The sequence below is a fragment of the Ambystoma mexicanum genome, chromosome 4p (assembly GCF_040938575.1).
Source record: "Ambystoma mexicanum isolate Mex_15411 chromosome 4p, UKY_AmexF1_1, whole genome shotgun sequence".
NCBI classification, from domain to species: domain Eukaryota; kingdom Metazoa; phylum Chordata; class Amphibia; order Caudata; family Ambystomatidae; genus Ambystoma; species Ambystoma mexicanum.
In genome coordinates, this window is record NC_090927.1 from 301,789,012 (window position 1) to 301,811,975 (window position 22,964).

At 44.8% G+C, this 22,964-nt stretch overlaps 1 protein-coding gene across 7 annotated transcripts in view; it reads left to right on the plus strand.

Moving 5' to 3' along the window:
• ITSN2 (intersectin 2) overlaps positions 1-22,964 on the plus strand; it is a 2,589,317-nt gene that overhangs the window by 1,550,603 nt on the left and 1,015,750 nt on the right. For all 7 annotated transcript variants that reach the window (XM_069605851.1, XM_069605856.1, XM_069605854.1 and 4 more), the window contains one exon: positions 9,624-9,799. In XM_069605851.1, coding sequence (XP_069461952.1) covers positions 9,624-9,799 — 176 coding nt within the window. The remainder of the gene's footprint in view (positions 1-9,623; positions 9,800-22,964) is intronic.

Sequence of the window (22,964 nt, forward strand, 5' to 3'; positions counted from 1 at the left end):
AAAAACTACTTCCAACATCCCACAACACGGAATACTTGGATGCTGGCGGCTTGCGCATCTTCACCGCCTGCAATAATCGCACTCCCACCGGGTGTTCTCCGACAGGCCGGCCTTAGCATCTCTCATGGCCTGCGGAAATTTTTGATCGATCCACTCCTAGCGTGCAAAATGCTCGTCCAAATTCGGACAGCTCCACCAAGAAATTTAGTATGTGCACTACAGATGCTGAAACAGGATGAAAATGCTTCTGGGCACACCATTCCTCCCATATGGCCCATGTACCGTCATAGCTCCTAAGAGTAGAAGGTGCCCATGAGTCTCTGATACAATTTGCAGCCGCTCTCGAAAGGTCCGGCAAGTCCCATCGTTGCCTGAAATCCTGCACGCCAGAAGTTACAGGGACCCTGTTTGTACCAGAGGATGCACCTGTCCTGTCGGATCGCACAGAAGGTCCGCTTCCCATGGAATCAGTCTTGGGGAAATCAGAAGAAAGTTCCATCAGAATCGGAAACCATGCTTGAGACTTCCACAAAAGGCACCACCATCACTAGCTCTGCTCGTTCCCGGCGGACTTTCGCCAGGACCCTCGCAAACATGATGAAGGGGGGAAAGGCATAGTGCAGTGCTGCTACCCAGCTGTGGAGAAACGCATCTCTCCCTATTACTTTGGGGCCCAGCCTCCAGCTGTAATATCTGGGAAACTCTGCGTTCAACCTGGAGGCAAAGAGGTCTATCTCTATAGGGCCACACCTTCTCTGTAACTGTGAGAAAACTGACTTGCTCAATCTCCAATCGCTGTAATCCACCAGATACCTGGAGTTCCAGTCTGTTACCACGTTCTGCTTCCCTGGAAGGTACTCTGCTGCGATCACTAGCTTCTTCTGCAGACAATAGTGCCAGAAGTCTTTGACTAACTCCGCTAACATCTTTGACTTTGTTCCCCCTAGCTTGTTTATGTACCGCACCGCTGAGATGTTGTCCATCCTCGGCAGTATGCAGCAATTCACTCTCTCTTTGGCGAACGCCTTCACTGCGAAAGACCGCGCCAGAAGCTCCAGATAGTTTTATGTGCAGCCCTAGCTCCTCTGCTGACCACTTCCCTCTGGTTTGTAATAGACTGCGTCTGGCGCCCCATCCGGACCTGCTTGTGTCCGATTCTATCACTAACTATGGCACATCCCCAAAGATGGCTCTGCCGTTCCATGCTTCCATGTTCTGCAGCCACCATTGAAACTCAACTCTCCCTTCTTCGTCCAACAGCACCATCTGTTGATACCTCACACCTCCTTGCAGGTGTCTGATCTTCAATCTTTGGAGCGCTCTGTAGCGCAGGGGACCCGTAAAAATCACTTGAATGGAGGCTTCTCGAAGCCCTACTTTTCTCGCTAGACTCCAAAGCGAAATATGGAACTTCCCAATCGCTATCCTCTGTTCCTTCTTTATCCCTCTTATCTTTTGCCGGGGTAACTCTAATGTGGCTTTCCAGGTGCCCACCACAAATCCCAAGAACTCCATCCACTGTCTCGGAACTGGCTCTGACTTCTCTCGATTGATCAGGAAACCAAGAGATGACAACAGAGCACTCAACCAGAGCACATGCTCTGCCAAGGCCGACTTGTTCTGCGCCAACACCTTCATGAAAGCCCAGGCGGCCGACTCTTGACTGGAAGGCAGGCACGCGAAGTGCCAGCTCTGTCCTTTCCATAAACATTTGAGAAAATGCCTGTATTCCCGAGCTACTGGAACAGTCAGGTAGGCATCCTTTAAATCTAACCTTGCTAACCAGTCTTCCTTGTAAAGTATGTCTCTTAGGAGGTGTATCCCTCCATTTTGAAATGTCTGTATAGGAGCCAGCCATTCAACTCTTTTAGGTTGACAACCAGCCTCGACTTCCCTTTCCTGTGCACCAGGAACATATTGCTGTAAAATCCCGGGCTCCCGGGGGAGCACATCTCTATCGCTCCCTTCTCTGCCAGTGCTAGTAGCTCTCTCTCGAGGAGCATCTCCTCCTCCCTCCCGTCATCCTGTTACATGATGCGATGTCTGTTTGCTGAGGAGAGCCTACAAACTCTAGCTTTAATCCTGCTACGGTCTGTAAAACCCACGCATCGCTTGATACCAACTCTGGGGTAACTCACGCTCTGCCGCCGGCAGCACTTGGTTGACGGAACCCTCCTTGCCTCTCCGTCCGTGGGAAACCTCTTCCTCTTGAGGGGAAAAAGACATCCTGCTGCCTACTCTCCCAGTATTGCGCCATGAGGCCGTCTTGTGTTGAAAGGATTGGCTGAGCAGCCTCTAAGGCTGCCGGTCCCAGCTAAAACCCATCCGCGAAAATTCTTGTGGATGGAGGTCTGTGCTTTCTCCAGTGCTTTATAGGTCCCTAGAAACCGGGACATTTCCTTTCCGAAAGCTTCACCGAACAACATCTCATCTCCCTTGCCTCATAGTTTGCAAGGTCTCCTAACTTACTGTAGATCTTGAGTAATAGCTGCGGTGCGCCTCTGCGGACAGGGCACAGCTGGCATTACCTAACGAGCACACCGCTCTCTTTGCCCAGCTGGCTAGCATGGGTGCGTCCACCGGTTCTCCGGTATCTTTAGCTCTTTCCGCCAAGTCCATTATCTTGTGCTTGCCCTGTGAAGTGCCCGCACCTGTGCTGAGCTCTCTCATCCTTTTCTTAGGGGCTGTTGATGTGATGAGGAATTCCAGCGCTGCTAGGCGCTCCTGTATGGGCTGTTCTCCTTGAGATACAGATATTTCCAGAGAGTCCCCTAGAACCCTCTTGAGACTGAGTGACAGATCCCTGTCTCCCTCCATCTCCTCTCTATATTCGGGAGTGGTGCTCTCTTCCTTCATGCTTAATTTTTCTGAGGAAAGGCTAAGCCCCCTGACTGCTTATTAAATGTTTTTTTTTTTTATCATTATTAATTTTCTTATTCTCTATTAAGGTCTCTGTGCCTTAGGAGCCTCTGGTAGAGGACCGTGTAGGAGAGAGGCTCTGCTAGGCACTTTCCCTGTGGACTGTAGCAGCTCACTGGCACCTTCCGAATACTTTGTTCTTTTCCGTGCCCGAGAAATCAGCGCGCATGCGCAGTAACTATTCTATCCCGCGTGACCGGGCTAATCTCTAGGTCCTTTCCTCTATGCTGCTAGCAGCTTGGAAGGACCTACGTGGAGAACTACGATGTTACGGGGAGAGCACCAGTAATGTGGAACGAGCAAGATGATTTACGGTCCTGGTGCTCTCCTGTGTCTTCTAAATCAAGGCAAACCAGACGGGAAACAAGGCGGTCTTCGCCGTTTCCTTAGGTGTGGATCCCGGCCGACTCCGTCTCCGCTAACTCCTCACACTTTTTCAATCAACAAGCAAAAGGCGCTCGCCGTTTATCTCTCTCTGACTGATGTAACACACTACACTAGCCACCACAAAACACAGTAACTGCCCCATTATCTGCTTCCTTAAAGAAAATATAATAGAGCACTAAACAGTGACTTATCTGTATGAGAAACAGCAAAGAAAGAGGAGGAAGTTCAGGCAGGATATGAGGCAAAGACTGTGCTGGTCCCGGATTGGTTGGTAAACAAGGTGCAAAACTACAGAAACACCAAGGAATTATGGGGTTTGGTAGTCCCAGCTGTTAGAAGTTTTAGTTTAAAGGAATTTACTGTTTAAAAAGAAAAGTGTTGAACAGCTAAAAGTTAAGTATTGAAGAAGCTGCTATGAGAAGTGGCATTAAAGAGTTTAAGCCTAATCCTCGCCTCCGGTCTTGACATAGAATGAGGGAGTCAGAGTTTAGAAAGGTTTGCAATGAGTTGTCAGTTATTAGTGGATATTTATGTAGAGGGCAATGGGTGGTGATTCCAAAAGGCATGTGGGACAAAGTTGTAGCACTGGACCATAAAGGTCCTGTGTGTGTAGTGAAGACTAAGACTTTAACAAGAGCAGATTTTTGGTGGCCTGAGTCTAGATAGTCTGGTGGAGTACAAAACTTTTAGATGTTTAGAATGTGTGGCAAGTGACAAGGGACTTAGGATCTCTGAACTGCCAATGAGGATACGTGATGTACCCAGGGTACAATGGGAAGAAATTGCAGTGGATCTTTTGGGTCCATTTAACATAAGGGACACAAGATGCATACGTGGTGGTGGTAATGGATCTGTTGTCCATGTGGCCTAAGGTATGCATGGTAAGTGATATCACACCCAGCAACATCAGTGTTCCTAGCTGATTTTTTATGGACAGTGGGCCTCAGTTCATCTTGAAAGAGTTTGTGGAATTTTTTAGAAGGTTATGGAATTGTACCAGGTGACCATGTCATTGGACAACCCTCAAGTTAAGGGGTGGATAGGTTCAATAGAACTGTGCATTAGGATTGCTGTCAGGAAAATAGGGGTTTGGATCAGGCCTGTAATGAAGAAATTGTTTCAGTACAGATTAGCACTGCACTCTGTAATGGGTGTATCATCATTTGAACTCCTACGGGGACATGTACCCAATAGCTTGTTGTGCCCAGAATGGATCGAGAGGTCGGGTGTCGAGCAGTTGGATTTGGTGGAAATAAGAAATAGCATTTATCTGAGTGAGGTAAGAGCAAAGATGTGGTATGATCGACTTCACAGTTGCAAGGGGGTTAGGCCAGGGGATTTGGTAAACTTGAAGTTACCAGGAAGAGTGATGGAGGGTGAATCGAGGTTTTCTGAGGACGTGAAAGTGGTGAGAGATTGAAGTGTTGCTGTTTTGGTTAAGGGTGGATGGGTATGGGGCAAAGATAAGAGGATGGCTGCGTTCAGGAGAACAAGCCCTGGTAATGGGGTGTGATGTCAGTGGACGCAAGGGAGGTGTTGGGATGTTGGCCACGTGTTTATGTAAGTGTGGATTCTGGCATCAGAATCCCGAGTGACAGTGTTGAGTGACTGATTCTGGAATGGAGTGGAAGAAAGGAGTCAGTTGGTGGATGAGGGAGGTTGTTGCTATGTGAGTTATTAGCTCTGCATTCTCTTATCTGAAATAAAGAGGAGTTGCAATGATACTGTTTGTCATACTGTATGTTGTTTGCAACATAACTAAGTTGAAATGTAAATGACAGTCCAAAGTGCAGTGGTGGATATGGCCTTGTAAGCAGTCTCTCAAAGAAATGTCAGACTTTAATGGGTCTCTCCTCAGCGTCATTCTATATCTGTAATGCAGTGGTGTCCTTGTTCTATCTGGTTGGTTCTTCTACGACTTGTCACTAGTAAGGAAGGCAGGTTCTTTGGCTCTGGTGGGAACCTGAGGCAGCTTTGCACATAGGACATTGTCTGTTTCCCAATAGTGTTCCAAACTTCCACCGGATGAGCGACCACCACTAAGGCTTTGCAGGGTGCTTGCTGTCCTCATTTCTGTTTCCCCTCCCCAGAGTCCCAGTCTGATAACCTATCAACCTGAGGCCAGGAGGATAGCTCGGGTGCAACACACTTCTTTTGGAAACCAGACCTTGGTAAGCAGCATAGTTTCAATACCCCATCCTGGGCTTAGAGGCTGAACTCTGGCATGAAGCTCGATATCATTTTTGGGGGTTTTAAACCCAATCTGCAGGACCTTCCCTCACACTCCTGCTCACTTTGCTGCCCATTAACTCCTGTTGAGCCTCCTTGAGGCGTTGCCAAATGCGTGTTCCTCTTTCACACCTTCTCGCACCCCACAGGCTTAGGGAACCTGTGTCCCTTCCTTTCTTCCTTTAGTTACTCCTCTCTACCTCCTACTTATCTCTTTAGTCTACCTCATTTCCAGCACTTCTGTTCCTTCTTACCTCCTCGTGCCACCTACTCTCCAGCTTCTTTTTCTCCTCCTTAACTCCTCTCTTATTCTTCTCTTCAGTCTTCATCTCCCACTCCTCCTTCGGACTTGTCTTAATTTCCTTTGCAGCAGGTTTCTTTCCAATGCCCCCAGTGTCGTCTCATTTCTCCTCTTTGGTGCTTCTCCCCATCATCCCTTAAGTGATCTCCCTGCCTCCTCCTCAGCCGTTCTTTCTCCCCCCCCATTGGATCCTCATCAGTTTCTCTCCCTCCCTCTTCCTTGTGTATTCTCTCCTCCTCACCATCTCTCCCTTTCCACCTTTGGTTTTCTCTCCATATCATCCTCCGCACCTCTTGCAACCTTCTTCTCCAACCTCTTGCCTATTCTGTCTCTCCAGTCACCTGCAACCAGCCACCTCTTAACCTTTGCCATCTACATGCACAGACTCCTGTCCTTTGGAAACCCCTACTTACATTTGCATCTTCTCCCCATGGGCTGAGCACATCTATCATGAATGTGTGCACTTTGTTTCCCCGATTGCTCCTGACTGATGCAAGCGCAAATTATATGAATTTGTTCAATAGAATATGCAGGACTGAAAGCCGATTCTGGCGGACAGAACTAGCCCACAAGATGTGCGTTTGCCCTCTTGGATTCCCTACACAGTGTGTGCATCTGGAAAACTGAGATTCCCTGCTCCGTGCATCCATTGTTGCTACTTGTGCCTCTTGACTTCATTCAACAACATAAACAAGCTGTGGACTTTGCAACACTGCCCTCCACCCATCAATCACCTTGGAATTGTGAAGAATCTGAAGAGATTATCTGCAGAAGCCTGGTCTGGGATCCTCCTCATATGGCCAGGTTAAGTCAGGCGCTTTCTGATCCCGACCCTGGGGGTGGTGTGCTGCGGTAGGATCACATGGAGGGAGCGGGGGAATCGGACCAGGAAGACTGGGAGGATCCCCTCTTTTAACTTTCCCTGTAATCCCTCCCTTTTGATGGCTTTTTGACAAATTAAAGAAGTGGAAAAACCTCACTTTGATGAAGTGAACTACATGTATCAGAATCCCATAGGGACTGATCTGAAGAAGACGGCTGAAGAGGCATGCAGGAGTAAAGGACAGGCAATTAGGCCTAACAGCATTTGCCATGGGCAGGCAATTAACAGTAATGGCCTGTACCTGAAACCAATTGCCCCACCTAAGAGGCATAAAAGGCTGCAGCAGGAGGAAGGAGCTGGAGCAGGAGCTGGAAAGCTGGCAGTAGTAGCAAAGGGAGACGATCAGAAGTCTGGCAGATCATGAGGAAGTGTGATCACTTAAGGGACGCCCTGGACGTGGAGAGAGCAGATTTCACCTTTAAATTCTGAGAGTGATCTGCATTGACAAACCCTGCCTTGCCATGGCTACACTGAGAGAGACATGCTGAAAGTGAAGGTCTTCCCAGGTGCACCCAGTGTCTGTAATTGCAAAGTCGTAACCATGCTGGAGCCCGAGGCCCATAGCAAGAAGCAAGCCAAGGGAGAACAGAGTGCAGGAGACTCCAAACTGGTGAGGCTGGACTGAAGACACCCGTGTTGCAGATGGGTTTGGTTCCCAAGTGTACCTAAACGTAGAAGGAAGAGGAAGAAGTCTGGAAGTGGAAACAGCCCACAACCTCAGTGTTCCTGGAGCTGGTGAGTGATGAATGGCGCTCAGGTTCACTCATAAACTCTTGCCGGTAACTGTTACCAGCTCTAAAGTGGGTAACGTTAAACTAGAAGCAAGTAGAAACTGTCGTTGTGAAAGACATTCTTGCCAATGGAAATGTATCACGTGTGCTTCTAGTACAAGTTATAGTGCTCACGTGTGAAGTAAAGCAGTTCATTTCCCATTGTTGACCTTTTAAATGTTGCTGGAGTGGTAGCGTGTCTCCAATTAAAAGGTGAACGCTTTCTGAAGTACTCTGAAAATGCTGATGCTGACTTTCACACTTGTAACAAGATCGTTAAACAACAAATGGAGGTCGCGTGTGATCAATTCTGATTCCGACCAGAGTACAAAGTGTCTCTGTGTTAATACTTGGGAATACAAAGCATTACAAATAGTTAAGGTCGAAGAACTACCTTAAAGAGGGGTTGCATATGCTTAAACATGTTTTCCCTTTGAAGACTGAATCTTGTAACACTAAAATTAATATTCTTTAACTGCAGAGGTTGTCATACTAATAAGAACAAGATTCACCCAAGCCAAGAGGCAAGCCCTTTCTAGAGTGAAGGAAGCCTTGTTTAAATCAATCCACCTAACGGGCACAGATGTTATAGGTCCAGTATCCTCTGATACATAGCTCTCAACTCACACGCTTTTGGCGGGTGTCACCCGCCTTTAAAACGGCTGACTCACCCGCCAAGCCTCCTGCACGCCCATTCATTCCAATGGGCGTCTCACCCGCCAAAAACCAAATCGGGTGATTTCACCTGCTTTGGCAACACAAATGGTTGAGAGCTATGCTGATACAAGACGAACATGGTTATCTGACGTTTGAAGTGTGGCAATACAGCTTCAAGGTAGCTACTGGAACCAAGAAGGTCTGTACAAATATGGGCAAGGGTACTGGGTCTTGTAAAGATTGAACAAACAACCTTTTAATGCTGAAACTGTTGATGATTAGAGAAAGTCCGTCTGGATGCACAGGCAGGTTATCCTTGTGGCAGTATAACACATAAAGCTCTAAGTGGATGTCACAGTGAAGTTGGTTGAAGTAGCGGCATACTGTGGAACCAAGGAGTCTGTTTCCACCGTAACAGCAGTGGAAGGGTGATTGTCAAGAGGAGAAAGACCCCCCACCCCAAGAAATCATGAAATGGCATCCTGACCACTATACCAAATGTACTGCAGAGGTTATGAACATTTGAAGTATTGTAGAAGAAGTGGCTAATCTATTCTTTGAACAGTGGCAAAGAAAACTTGGAAGGAAGACATCCAGGATTACCATTGGTGCTATTTCCTCGGCTGGAATTGGAAAGGGATCTTTTCATCTGAAAGCTGAAGAACTGTTATCAGTGGAATTTTGTTTGGAGAACTTGTGTTTTATTTGGAACTTACAAAAAACTGGTTCAAGATTGTATTACTCTGACCATTTGGAGAAATTGACTTTGAACAATCCTGGGGAAGGGATTTACCCATGACAGGTGAAGGTTATCCTAATTACTGTTTGTTGGTTATTCACTCATTTATGTTGTTTATAATTTACTTAGTATGTTTTTGTTGCTTAGTGTGAGGGCCAGTTTGTTTCTGTTAGGAGTGATTCCCTTAGCTCTTACTCTAGGTAGGGAACTCCCTGATAGAGTAGGTTTAGCAAGGATTTATTTTCTCCGTTTTTCTTTTTAATAAAATGTTTAATTCTGTGAAAAATACAAGCATATGTCCGCTTCGCATAACTGACCCCTCACTGAATGCTCTCAGTCCTCCTGTGGTGGGAAGTATTTGGGAAACTTTTGGGCTTGGGATGTTGGTGCCAGTTACATACTGGGCAAGGTCACTTCCAGTGGAGTTCACAAAGATGCCCTTTCAGCACTGCAGGAATGGGTGGCACTGCTGGTGCTGTGTGAGTTTAATTAAAACACTTTTGAGTTCCCAATTTGCAGGCTGAATGTTTTCAAACATAAGGACTTGTCTTGTTTATCTCCAAAATTAGTGCCTCTACACGATGATGATCAACGTAAACCTTAACATTGTTTTTATTTCAAGTTTCAATCATATTTGTATATAGCCAGTATATTTTCTGTAGAACTGAAATCACAAGGTAATCACGTCCACCCAGTTTGTTTTATTGGTCACATTTATTTCCTTTGTGTTTTATTTAGGTCGATGAGAAAACTGTGGGTGAGCCCGGTTGGCTGTATGGAAGCTTTCAAGCAAATGTTGGCTGGTTCCCATCTAACTATGTAGAAAAAGTGCCAGAAAGTGAAAAAACATCCACTCCAAAGAAGGCCTTAATTCCTCCAACGATATCTTTGTCTGTCACCTCACTGCCTATAAAGTAAGAAAATATCACTAGATTTTGTCTACATGCGCGTGGAATGTGGACCTGCATGCCCATGTGCCCGCTACAAGGACGATCCCACAAACTTTTTCCAAGCTCTTCATTCATTCATTTATTCATGCATCCATTCATTAATTCTTCATTCCGGTATAAAAGCGTCTAAAGAGTTACTTACATTATATTTGCAATTTCCATTGTGTCTCTGTGTAATGCAGTCCGTAAATCCCACTGTGCTCTTGACAACGATTTTTCATATACTGAACTAACATGAAACTCAGTCTAGTTTCAGAATTTTCTGCCTTATCGTCTCTTACGTTATTGCATCCCCCTGCCCCCCCTTCAAATGAAGTTCTTTCGGCATGGTCCCTGTCTCTCAGGGTCAAAAAACAATAGAACCTTATACTGCCAGTGCGAGTTGTGGGCCTCTTCAGGGCGGGAGCTGAAAATCAAAGCCGCTGACCTTCACTAGAAATGAGCATACATTCTTTCTTTGCAACATCCCGTAGTAAAGCCATCTGTGAGAACTTGAAGTTTCGAATCCATCTATGTAGTGCGCCTCAATGTGCAAATGCGAACTGGCTTCTCTCCCATCTGCAACAGCTCGCTTGGCGCGTTCTAAGGCCCCCAATTTTGTCCTCGTTGTCTGCGAGCTTTGAAGCCCCAAAGAACCATAACTATTGAGACTTTTAATTTTTGGGGAAGGTCAGGGAAAGTATAAAGTACCCAAGGAGTTGAGTTGAAAGTGATATTTATTGTTTGTTTCTTTTATTATTTGCAATACGCAAGCCTCAGTTAACAGTGCACAGCATTTAGAAGAGATTGCGAAAATTAGTTAAATCAACAAAAATATATACATACACATATCGACAAGGTCAGCAATATGAGGTGAATAGAGAGAGAATTCAAAGATGACACCCAGGTTGTTCGGCACCCAGGATGGTGAAGGTAGCGGATAGGGTTAGCGTACTTTGTATGCACACTATACAATAACATTTATTTACAAAAAGACAATCGTATTACAATTATTTAAACCGGGATTTGTACTTCACAATCAGCTCTCCTTTGGGTGGACATGGCACAGTGGCAATGTTGGGTGGCAATGGATCAGTGCTCTGCACAGAAACGTTCAAAATTCCATATCTTTGCTTCTCTAATACAGCAACAATAAGGCTTTTGGCAAAGTCGAACTCCATTTCCTCATAGAATGGTTTGATCACCCATTGCTTACTTCTTTTTGAAAAGGCCTTAGTGTAGCGAGGCATCCTTACATTACCCTTAGTCCTAGATTGTTCACGGCCGAGATTCTCGTTCTGGGCCAAGACGGCAAGTAGAGTCCTATGTCTCATGCCCTGTATGCTGAAATGCAAGCGCTTTGGCCTGTACTTTAGGCACATATTGTGCAACACCTGCAAACCTCCTGTGTGACAGAATTCTGTCAGTCCCCTCAAATCTCTTGATAGAGTTTTATCGAAAACAATCTTCTCAATGGCTTTGTGTGTCGGTGAAGATGGATTCAACCACTTCTTCTTCCGTGCCTCCACTGGGGAGAAAGGGCCATTTTCACATTGGTGGAAATGTAGGTTTTCTGACCAGCGGTGCACGTTGGTACAGTAGTGCATCAGTGACCGCCATTTTTCAAGTAGTATTTCCACTGACCCTTCACAAGTTTTAGAGCTCCACCAAAGATGGTTGCTGATAGACTGGGACCAGTCTGAAATACTTTCCAAACCTTTTTTTTCCCTGCAGTCGAGATTTTCTTATTGATTGATTTAGCAAGATGCCATATGTCAAATTGATGTTTAATATGTGGGAACTGCTCTCTCATTGTCTTGGCAATTGAAACGTGTCTATCCGTGGCTATGAGGTCGATGTGCATTCCCCTCGATTGCAGATATTCCACTGATTTTATAAATCCTGTTTTCTCCATGGCCACTGAGGATGTACATTGTGTTACCTGCACGACCACCGAACTCACAATTTTTTTTACTATCCATGTCCTGAAAGTGGTAGGTGCAGTACTTGGCAGAAAATCCAGGGCTGTCGCACTGTCCATCGCCGGCTAGCCTGAATTGTTTGCCTTCGAATGTACTTGCTAGAGACAATTGTTCAATTTTCCAAGCATCACTAATGGCCGGAAACAGATAATCATGTTGGTATTTGTAGTACTGCGTTTTTTAAATGAAATGGAGTCCCACAAACTGAAAGAAAGACTTAAACTTTCTAAAACTGGAGCCACTAAAAAGTGATGCAGCTGCACACAGTAGATTGCCTGCTAGCAGTTTCCCCAGCATCGGTTGTGCAGACCATGAGAATGTATGATGTAATCTACAGGTGGCATGTATTGTGACGTTACTGCCTTGTTTTTGACAAGTCACATGAATCAATGGCTTCCCACATACTTTCCCTCTGACGGAATGCCCACATTTCAGCATACTTCTAATATCCATCAAACAACTGTCGAATACTATGTATTTGTCCTCTTTCATTAGACTGTCATCCTGCGTCAAAGTTGTTTTGGCCTGTGACGTTGAGGACATATCACCACATTTGAAAGAAATATCGCTGCTATCAAGTTCTGATGCGCCGGTGAATGCTGCTGCTGGTTCATTCTCTGTCATTTCAACATCTGCTACTTCAACATTGATGGGAGAACACACCAATGTCAACAGCTTTTTTGGTAGCAATTTGTTGGCGGGTGTAGATTGTGTGAATTGATCTGCGACTACTTCAGAGCTATCTTCAATACATCCAGTATAATGTTGTTGCAGTGGTGCGGTCGTACTGTAGCAATGGTCCAATACAAATTTGCCGGATTCTCCGGACACATTCATTTCATTTTCTGTACATTGGACATGAGCATCCCGAGTCTCAACCTGCCGCTTCTCAATTAATAGTACCTCCGTAGCCTCCATAGTGTAAATGGTCTGGCAAGCAACTTCTCTCATTCGCTTCACTGACTGTATGTATTGTTCGTAGACCCACGGGGAACTAGAGGACAGATTGGAAAAGGGATGTTCAGTTTAAACACACGATAAAGTATAGTACAATTGACTTGAAAAAAACATAAAATAGTCCCCAGCACAAAAACATTTCTAAAGTTATGAATTGTTTGTAACTAACCTTATTTTTGTTTTTTGTTTCTTTTCTTTGCAACTTTTTTGACTCGACCTTCAACATCTGCACGCTGTTGCTCCGATACGTATCCGCATGTCTCGCCTTCCTCTTGCGCTGCAACGACTATATTTTCTGTATCCGCATAGACAGCACGGAATGAGGCTCCATCGAATCCCTGAAACATAGTATTTTCATTACTGTGTATCAAAATATTGTTAGCATAAAACACACGTGAGGACGAACACACATGTACATCTCAATAGCCAAACACGATTTAAACATTGTGTGGAACAATCAAACGACAAGTGTTCGAGCTCTGATGACCTAGTTCGATGGAGCTGTCCGTATCCATACCTCTGGCTCTGCATGGACTGCCACAAATGATTGTATTGAAGAGGAGGCATCAGCAACTCCCTGAAACACAGTACTTGCATTAGTATGGTTTTCAATATTGTAAACATAACACACACTTGGGGTCGACGGCACAGGTACATATAAAGAGATAACCACAAATGTTGCATTGTCTAAAAGAATCAAGGAATATTTAAATATGATCAGATTTAATCGACTTATTTCTCCGATTTCTTTAGATCTGCATCATCTAAATGGGATCTTGTGATTGTAGTGGAAGCTCCATCGTCTCCCTGAAACACAGTACTTGCGTTAATAGGGAAGAAAGTATAGCAAATGGAATCACGTTATATGATCACGCTCGATGGAGCTGTCAGTATCCATACCTCGTGCTGCTGAAGAATATCTAAGGCTGTTGTCAATGTGGTGCGCACTTCCGAAAGCTGTTGAGCCGATTTGTATCCGCATGGTCCGCTTCCACCGGAATTACTTGAATGTCAGGCTCTGCATCAAGTGGTTGGGTTGACGATTCAACAACTGCCTGAAACATAGTATTTGCATTAGCAAGGATTACAATATTGAAAACACAACACACGCTGGGGTCGACCGCACAGGTACATATCAACAGCTAACCACGAATGAAACATGGTGTAGAACAATCAAACGACAAGTGTTCCAGTCCTGATGATCACGGTCGATTGAGCTGTCAGTATCCATACCTCGTGCTGCTGAAGAACATCTAGGGCTGTTGTCAATGTGGTGGATGCTTCAGCATCTCCCTGAAAGACAGTACTTGCATTAGTATGGATAACACTAATTATAACTGAAAACAAACACCAGGGGACGACGACTAAGGTGTCTATCAATTGGAAAGCACTAACCAAACAATTGGTAAAATAATCACACAATACATACAAACTATTACTTGACATGCAAAAAACAAGTCTGTAGCGGAATAGCCAAGTATGATTACCTGATACGCGCTAGAAGTGGTTGATAACTACGAGCACGTGACAGAAGTAGAATGTTCTTGCTTCAGATTCAAGGGATAGTCAAGAAGTTGTAAAGGTAAATTATTGTTTGATAATGAAATGCCAATATTTAAAATTGCCATGTAAGGAGACAGAATACTTGAGTAATGTGCAATATAGCACAGTTCCCTGTGCCCATATATAGATTTTGTTTGTGGGTTATGAAATCTAAAAATAATATATTGATAAATGTCATTATTCAAAAAGCTATACACTCATATCAATGTCGAAAGTATTAAAAATTGGAAACAACACCTAAAATATCAATGAATCCATTCGGCTACCTACACACTACCGCAAGGCCTAATGCTAAAAACAGACACTTGACTCACCAGTGGCGGATTGTGGACGAATAGAGTGGGAATAGCGTTTGCGAGCAATTTTCGTGTCGATCGCCGTTTATTCTTCTTTGTTACCCAAGATGTGGTGTACATGTTCGAGGGAAAGTGCCAGCTGCAGAAGCGGTATCGATCACCCCTCTTGTCCTCAAAGACTTGTTGGACTCTACTTTCCAGCTCATCCAGTGGATATCCGCAATGTCTGACCCATTCTCTTATTCGATCAACAGTTTTCGGGAATACATGCATTGTAGTGCCTTCAGATTTAGCATGGGTCTTCGAAGGGCAACCGCTAATCGAACAGGCAGGCATTGTTGAAAATTCTGAAAAGTAAATATCAAGATTATTATAAAACCTTGATGAATAAAAATGTCATAAAAAAGTAAATGAACCATACCATGCTCAATGCAAGGTTTGTTTTGGTTACCGGAACTATACCAGTTCATCATGTGTGGCTTAGTATTTGCATAAGTTACAGACATTTTTTAAATTATGTGACTAAACTCTGGACATGTGACTCGTCCCTTGGATGTTCTGTCTTGCACAAAAAGGAACCATGCTTACATTATAGACTGGACCCCCGAAGGATGCAATTCGATGACAATTGACACAGATGAAAATAAATAGATCTATTGATAGCATAACAATTGAAACTCAAGTCAATAGCAATGAGACCAATGACCATAGCTCTATTGGGTACTGTAATAGCAAATAGATTGAAATGTAAAAATGACCGAAATATGACTAGGATACATGGCCTTACCTTGACCAACAAACAGTTGGATTCAGCAGGCCGAGCAGTATGTTGCAGGAGAACAGGTAGATGGCCAAAGGTAGCACACTGACGAGTTTGCTCGAAGCAGTCACAGATAGCACGGCGACAAGCAGATTAGCATAGATCGCAGTGCTTCTCAGGTAGAAGGTTCAGGAGTTGACTTGCAAAGCACAAAGATGTTCTCATGAGACATATCAAGTGGTTTATAAAGTATTAGAAACAGGGGTGTGTTTGTGAATGAATGACGTGTGCATGTCGTGGTATTATGTTTATTGCAGGGGGCGGCCTGCCTCGGGGAGGCCTGCCTGGAGACACGGGGTCTGAGGAGGCCATGTGAGCGATGGCCCCTGGGCATGGGATACCTTTTGAAGTGTACATGCTGTTTGGCACCTTGGCCGTTTGCGCCCGTGACAGCCCACCCTTGCCAGCGCTCATCCCCGGGTGCGAACCGCCTTTGATAGAGGGGGTGGGATGGATGGGCCTGGGGCGTGCAGATAAGGCACAGGAAGACTGCTGAATGGAGACACAATTATGTGGATTGCAGGGGGGGGGGCGGCCTGCCTCAGGGGAGGCCTGCCTGCAGACACAGGGTCTGAGGAGGCCATGTGAGCGATGGCCTCTGGGCGTGGGATACCTTTTGAAGTGTACATGCTGTTTGGCACCTTGGCTGTTTGTGCCCGTGACAGCCCCCCATGCCAGTGCTCATCCCCGGGTGCGAACCGTATTTGATAGAGGGGGTGGGATGGATGGGCCTGGGGCGTGCAGGCAAGTGTGTGGGAGCAAGGGGCCATCAGGCCCCTCTCATCCTTTACTTCTCAGTAGAAACTCATACCAAGTGCCTCCAGTAGTGGGTTCGCCCTTTGCCCTTATGTGATGTTAACTTTGGATGACATTCGCGTAGATGGGAACACTGAGCAGGACAAGGGGCATCCATTTTTGTACCCCCTTTCCACTCCATCTTGGTGACCAGGCCTCACTGCGATAGTACAGCGCGCAAAGCACATGGCCCACACCCTCGTTCCCACTCTGACTGGAAAACTCCAGAGGTATTTGCAACAGCTAATAAATGTAACACATCACTCTTCCTCTGAGATCACGGTCCTGCACGTGAACCAGCCTGGACCAAGCACATAGCTTGTTCATCTCCACAAACGTGTCCTTGCCCACGCACCCTTGCCAGTGGAAACTTACTGCCATTCTGACCCTGTGTCCCTGCAAGGTATTCTCTTCATGTGCCAGACCACTGACCACGCCATGATGCCCACCTAGCAGATCGCCAACTAACATTAGACCCCTACTGCAGTATATCGTTGCCTATCAATAACAAATGCCACATACCGGAGATTCTTGTGAGCACAGACCCACACTTCAAACAGTGTATTATAGTGGTCAAGACCCTTGACCTAAGGCCTGTATAATACAATGTTAATTGATAGTATAGATATATGTGTGACTTTTATAGAGACATAACCCATTGAAAGACTTTGAACAAGTGTTATTTAGTGCATGCATTATTGATAATATATTATGTTAGCTTAGATAGTGACCACCCCACTTCACAGCGACCTGACCTTCACCCATTCGGAGCACTGATGTCTGACATCCATCCTTGAATGGAGACACACTTGATTCATTTAAAAAATCGAAACAACCGTTGTTAAAATATATGTGGTGTTTTATTTTGTATCTTATTTTGATGACACAAAAATACAAGACTTTAAACATTGTACAGTTCAGGTTGCAGCACAGCGAGAGAAAATCCCCTGTACTGACCGCTGTCACTCCGGAACGTTTCTCTTATGGCACGAACGGCACAGGCAGGTATCACTCTTCGAACACGGTGTCCAAGCCTCCCGTGAAGCCACCATGTAAAGGAACGATAGGCCACCAGCCTGTACCACCTGTGAAAAGGAATGAAACAACTGTTTATAAATGACCAAGATAAGTTTAATAAACGTTTGTTGTCAATGACAATTCTTGTAACTAATGGCATTCTGCTCGGACAAATGCTATCTAGACACTGCACACTATTGAACGACTTTCGTGCGTTACAATGATATGTATATGTAATTTTGGATATAGTTGAAGACCATGAAATAGGAGTGGCATGAGAAGCAGAGTATACTTACTCGTTACTCGGATTACGAGGATGAACAGTTGCACGAAGTTCGTGCATAAGCACCATCATTATCCTCAACACGGACCGTGTGAGGCAGGCTGCCCTGAAGTCTGGCAGCTCGGTGATGCATTGCGGTCGTGGCTCGCCTTCCGAAATGTAGGCCACGCATCCCGAGTTTTCACAGCAGCAGCAGTTCTTGTCCTCGGTTGGCATTAGCTTGCACCGATTGCATGTGCACCAGGTGGAAACACCGTCCATGCGACTAGGTCCAGGCTCTTCAGCTGTTGAATCGTCCTCCCAACTGCCGTCCGAAGACCCATCATTTTCGCGTGTTTTCCTTTCCAGTAGTTCCTCCTCGGTATACTCGGGCTCGTACATGTAGGGCATTATTGTAGCCATTGTGTGTTTAACAAACTAAAATAATTGATAGCGGTGGTACTGGTATCTGTTCACACGGGCTACAAGCAACGAAGGTAGCTGACCAGAGCACAGAAACGAGTCACAGAATACTCAAAGTAACACAGAGAGAGGAATGGAATCGAAAATCTGCTGCTGTGTGTTGTGAAACGGTCTGTTTATACTTATTGAGGAAAGAGGCGTCCTGCCATTTCCATGGCGACACGTCATTTGCTGAAGCGCAGCGAATGTTGACACAAGACGTGCTTTGGCGTTGTGAAATGGGCGGTACACGTCTGCTGATGACAGGCTCAGGGGCGGGGGATATGATTTAGTGCCGCAAAAGCAGGTCAGCCAGGGCGATGGGGGAAATGATAGGATTATCACAAATGGCAGCTCCCTGATGCCTGTTTTCGCGTGCGTTTAATGGACGAAAACTCGGGTAAGGTCCATAGGAAATTTTTCTAAAATCGACCGACTACGGCTTAAAAACATGGCCGACCCGTAGGGGCAATAAAACATTTTGACCGAACCATTCCTTTAAACTGGAAGAATCTTTGATCACCAAAGCAGCAGTTTTGGCCTCAATTGTCGCCAAAAAAGGCACCAAAGGTGTGCATCTCAACCAAAAGTTATGTGCTTGAAGGTGAATTCTGAAATTAGGAAAGAAACTTGCCTCCTCACTAGTCATGAATTATGTTAGAAAAGTTTTTCAGAATTGCTCTAGTGATGGTTTCAGAGGACCACTTCACTACTGTGTGCAAAGGCTGTCCACCATGTTAGTCCAAACCACGCTCAGTGGGGAAATTAGTGAGCGTACAGCTCATAAAACTCTTCAACATGTACAAATCGCCAAAAAGGACTTTGTTTTGGTTTTACATATAGCAGTGGCTGCTTCACATTGTTCTTAGAACTGTCTTAGTAGTCCACAAGAGGGCACATACAAAGGTAATTATTCATGTCATCAATGCCACATAAAGAGGAGCTAGAAAATTATATATATTTTTACAGGACATAACGGTTTTCATTTTTACTATAAGAAAGTATCCAAAACACTTCTCCAAGTCTTACTTTGTGAATACTTGAAAGCACATTAGTTCATTTGCAGAGGTATTCCTGTCAATGGGTTCCTGGAAGGCTTATGCGTTATCTGCCTTTCACGGTTGTCTGGATCTAATAGCACAGGTACTATGCCTGGAAAAAGGTCGAATAAAATGTCATACTGAAAGGCATTCTCTGCAGCATCTGAAGACACCCTTTGGTACTTATTTTGCTAGGAACACAAAATAATATTCACGAGCAGGTACTGGATAAACTAGAAGCATGCCAAGTCGATCACCCTAAAAGTAGTATAACTAAACTTGCAGAATTAAGCTGGACGTTTTCTACAAAAAAGACCAGCTTGGACACGTTTCTGCCTAGAAGAAGTGTTTTCTTACCTGCAATGAAGAGTCAACTACCATGTCATGATCTGGAACCTAGGATGACCAGTTACAGCCAACAATTTCATCTCCAATCGGACATTGATGGAGGATCGAAGGAATAGCTCCCATTCCCTCTTAATGCTGTGCATTCCAGACTCCATTCTGCAGTTGATAAGAACACATACATATGTAAATGTTTAGCAAACCACCTACCTTTTACATATGTGTAAGTGTGGATGAAACCATGAACTATGTGATAAGGATTTCCACACTGTACCAAACTTAGCAGAATCTGACAGTGAAGAGGATTTCGGAAAAGATGATAAACTATATGTAACCTAGTAAAAGACAATATATAATTGTTCTCTGAAGGTTAGTAATTTCAATAGTACAATCAGAGTACATAATCCTATTGAACAAGTTAAAATAATGTAGTGTCTCAGATTGCATTAATAACCCAGAGAGACTCCAGGAAAATTCAAGAGTTTGGATTTTAATTTTGGATTTTTAAAAATACAGCTTAAGGTGAGAATTTGCAGATCTTTCAAGATAACAATAGGCAGGTTGTGTCGAGTTCGACCATTCCCTCTCTCCCCTAAGCGTCTTCAACCACAGGATGGTATCTAGAGATTGGTTAGCCCTACGATCTAAGGTCTTTGCCATCTGAATCCCATCGTCTAAATACCTCATCTATCTAAACTCCCTCTGGTAGTAATCTAGGCCGTTCCTGCTCAAAGTTTCCCAAAGAATGGTACCACATAAGGATTTGTGGCATTCCAGACACTTTGGCCTCTCTGGGTTTTATCCTTCTATACTCAGATATTCCTCCCTATGTCTCTCTCTTACTCTCCCTTATCTCCTCCTACTCTCATCCCGCCTACTCCACCCGCTGTTCATCCTCACACTCCCTGACACTTAATTCTTTATCCCTCCAATGTTCCCCTCTCTCTCTCGGTATACCTCCATCTTCTGATGTAAACACTACGCTTCCCTCTCTGCTCCCCTACTGCACTCTCCTCTTCACACCCTACTATGCTTCCCTTTCCACTATACTACTACTCTCCTCTCCACACTACTCCTCCTACTCTCTCCACACTACTACTATTACTTTCTACACACTACTCTCTCCCCTCTCTGTACTGCTACTACTCTCCCCACACGACTCACTAGACCCCTCAACTCTCTCTACACCCCTTTTCACACCTCTAACTACCCCATTCTTCTAACCCCCCACTCGGGGATATGGTGCTCTACATATCCTTCTGGGGTTAGAGTGCCCTACTCACTCTCCGAATAAGCTCAGTCTCACTAATATCACCCCCTCACTTCTCTCTTGCACACTCCTCCTCACACCCCATTCCGTCCTTTTTCACTACTATCCTTATTCTTTCCCAACACCCACTCCCTCTCATTCTACCTTCCTCCCTTACCCCTATAATCCCACTCTTCACTCATGTCTAACCCCTCCTTCACAAATAACTCTCTACTTCACTCTCACAACTGATACCATCTCCTTACAAATATCTCAGCTTGCACCCTGCCAGAATAATGTACATCCACGGTCTTCTGCACCGTCCTCCTCCGCTTGGTCTCTTGGTCTGCCCCTTCCTCCTCTAATCTCACTCGAACAACCCACTCTCTGCCTTTCCTTCTGTCACCTTTAATAGTGTGGTTCTGTCACCTCCTCCACTTTTCCTTGACTGCAGCTCTCCTCTGAATCTACGAATCATGCTGTTTGGCTTTTCACCAGGGACTGTTACACAGGTGAGCGGCTTTAAAAAAAAAAAAACTCCCCCCCCACCCCTGTTTTACAGAACGGTTTTGGAGACTGTCTCTGGTGTGTTAGCAGACAAGGGCTTAGGCTGTTCATTCTCCCTGCAGCTTTCCTCTGTTGTTGGTGAGTTTTGTTGCCAGTTTGGTTTGGGAAGGTTTTCTGAGTCTCCCCTGTGCCCCTGCAGTCTCTCCTCATGTAATTTTGTTTTCAGCTGGCAAACCATTTTCCTGGGGTCAGTCTGGGGTTGTCAGATCAGGTGTTGGGTGGCTCATTGTTGTTTGGGAGGGAAATTCAAAGTCCATTTCCTGGCTGTTCTTGATTCTATTCTCCTAGCATGGGTCAGAATTTCCCCAGTTTCCAAGTTGCACTCTGGGAGTTGGAGTTAAGAGCGAATACTGACCAGAAAATGTACTAGAAGGTATTTTGCAACATAGGCTGGCACCATTTATAACAGGAATATCATATGAGGAGTCTCAGAAACTGGGGTTGCCTCATCTCCACCTTCCCCCTGACAGTCATGACCCTATCACAGTTGCTCAAATTTCATATTGATAGGTTTCATTTCCTATGAAACATCAAATTTAAAGGATATGCAGTAATAACATTGCAGCAAAAATGTCGCCTTATCAAAAAATTGCGGCAAAAATGCAGTGGTTTGACCCGGTAAAGGTGTACCCCATTATACCATTTAAGGGGAGCGGGGGTTGCAGGGGTGTTCCCCGCTCCCCTTTAATGGTATAATGGGTCTGGAGGGTGCGGGGGTGTCCCCTTCATCCTTTATATGGATTGCGGTGGCAAAACCACAGCCTTTTTGCCGCAATATTTTGTAACCACAGCCTTTTTGCCGCAATATTTTGTAAGCACAGCAATTTTTGCCGCGATTTTAACACATGGAACCATTTAAAGTGCAAATGATGTTTCATAATATGAATATGTACATTTTTGCGATACCATTTGACTTCAGAGTAAATGTTAAAACCATATATTTGTGTCCGCCAATGGGCCTGATTCATGGAAGTGTTTTATAATGGTGCACTGCCATAGGAAAACGTTCTGTAAATCAGGCCCAATATCTTTCAAATGAAACTATAGAAATTAAAACCCATCCATAAATAACAGAGATATTGAAGATTGTATGTACTTCATTGGTGGCCATCTTGATATTTACAATAAACAATTCTCGAAATATAGGCAATTGAACATCTTTGTAGATGAGGTTAAGTTGGAACAGACCTTATTTTATGACTATCTAGGAATTAGATTCCACGAGAACTGTGGATGGTGCTCACAAGTTGCAACAGCCTGCTGTAACTTGGGTAAGTACAGTGGGGCTACGTACTCCTTTAAAAAAACATGGGAGACGTGCAATTTCCTTGGCACTTGAACTATACCAAAGAATGGCAATTCCAGCTTCTGTCATCGGAACACAAATTTGGGGATATGCGAGCCACCAGTCTCTCGATAGAATTGAAAACACGTTTTTTTAAAAATCTGCTCAAGTTGCCACAGAGCTCACCTGCAGCATTGCTGCATTTGGAGTATGACATCAGCTCGATAGAGTTTCTGATGGCTCTGAAGTCCATTTTCTACTGGCTCAGACTGTGGAGCATGGAAGGTCGTGAGAAGTACTTTGAGGCATTAAAACATTTACTAAGTCTGGCAGGGGGGTGAGTATTGTGTGGGCTGCACATGTCAAAGCTCAACAAATAGCATTAAATGAGTGTGCGCTTTAAGAAACCCCTGAAGTATTGATTAATTTTCTTTACCGAGGATTAAGAACCTAGTAGCCATAATGAATCGAGAAAGGATGATAGAGGCTGCTACGAAGCTCAAACTGGGC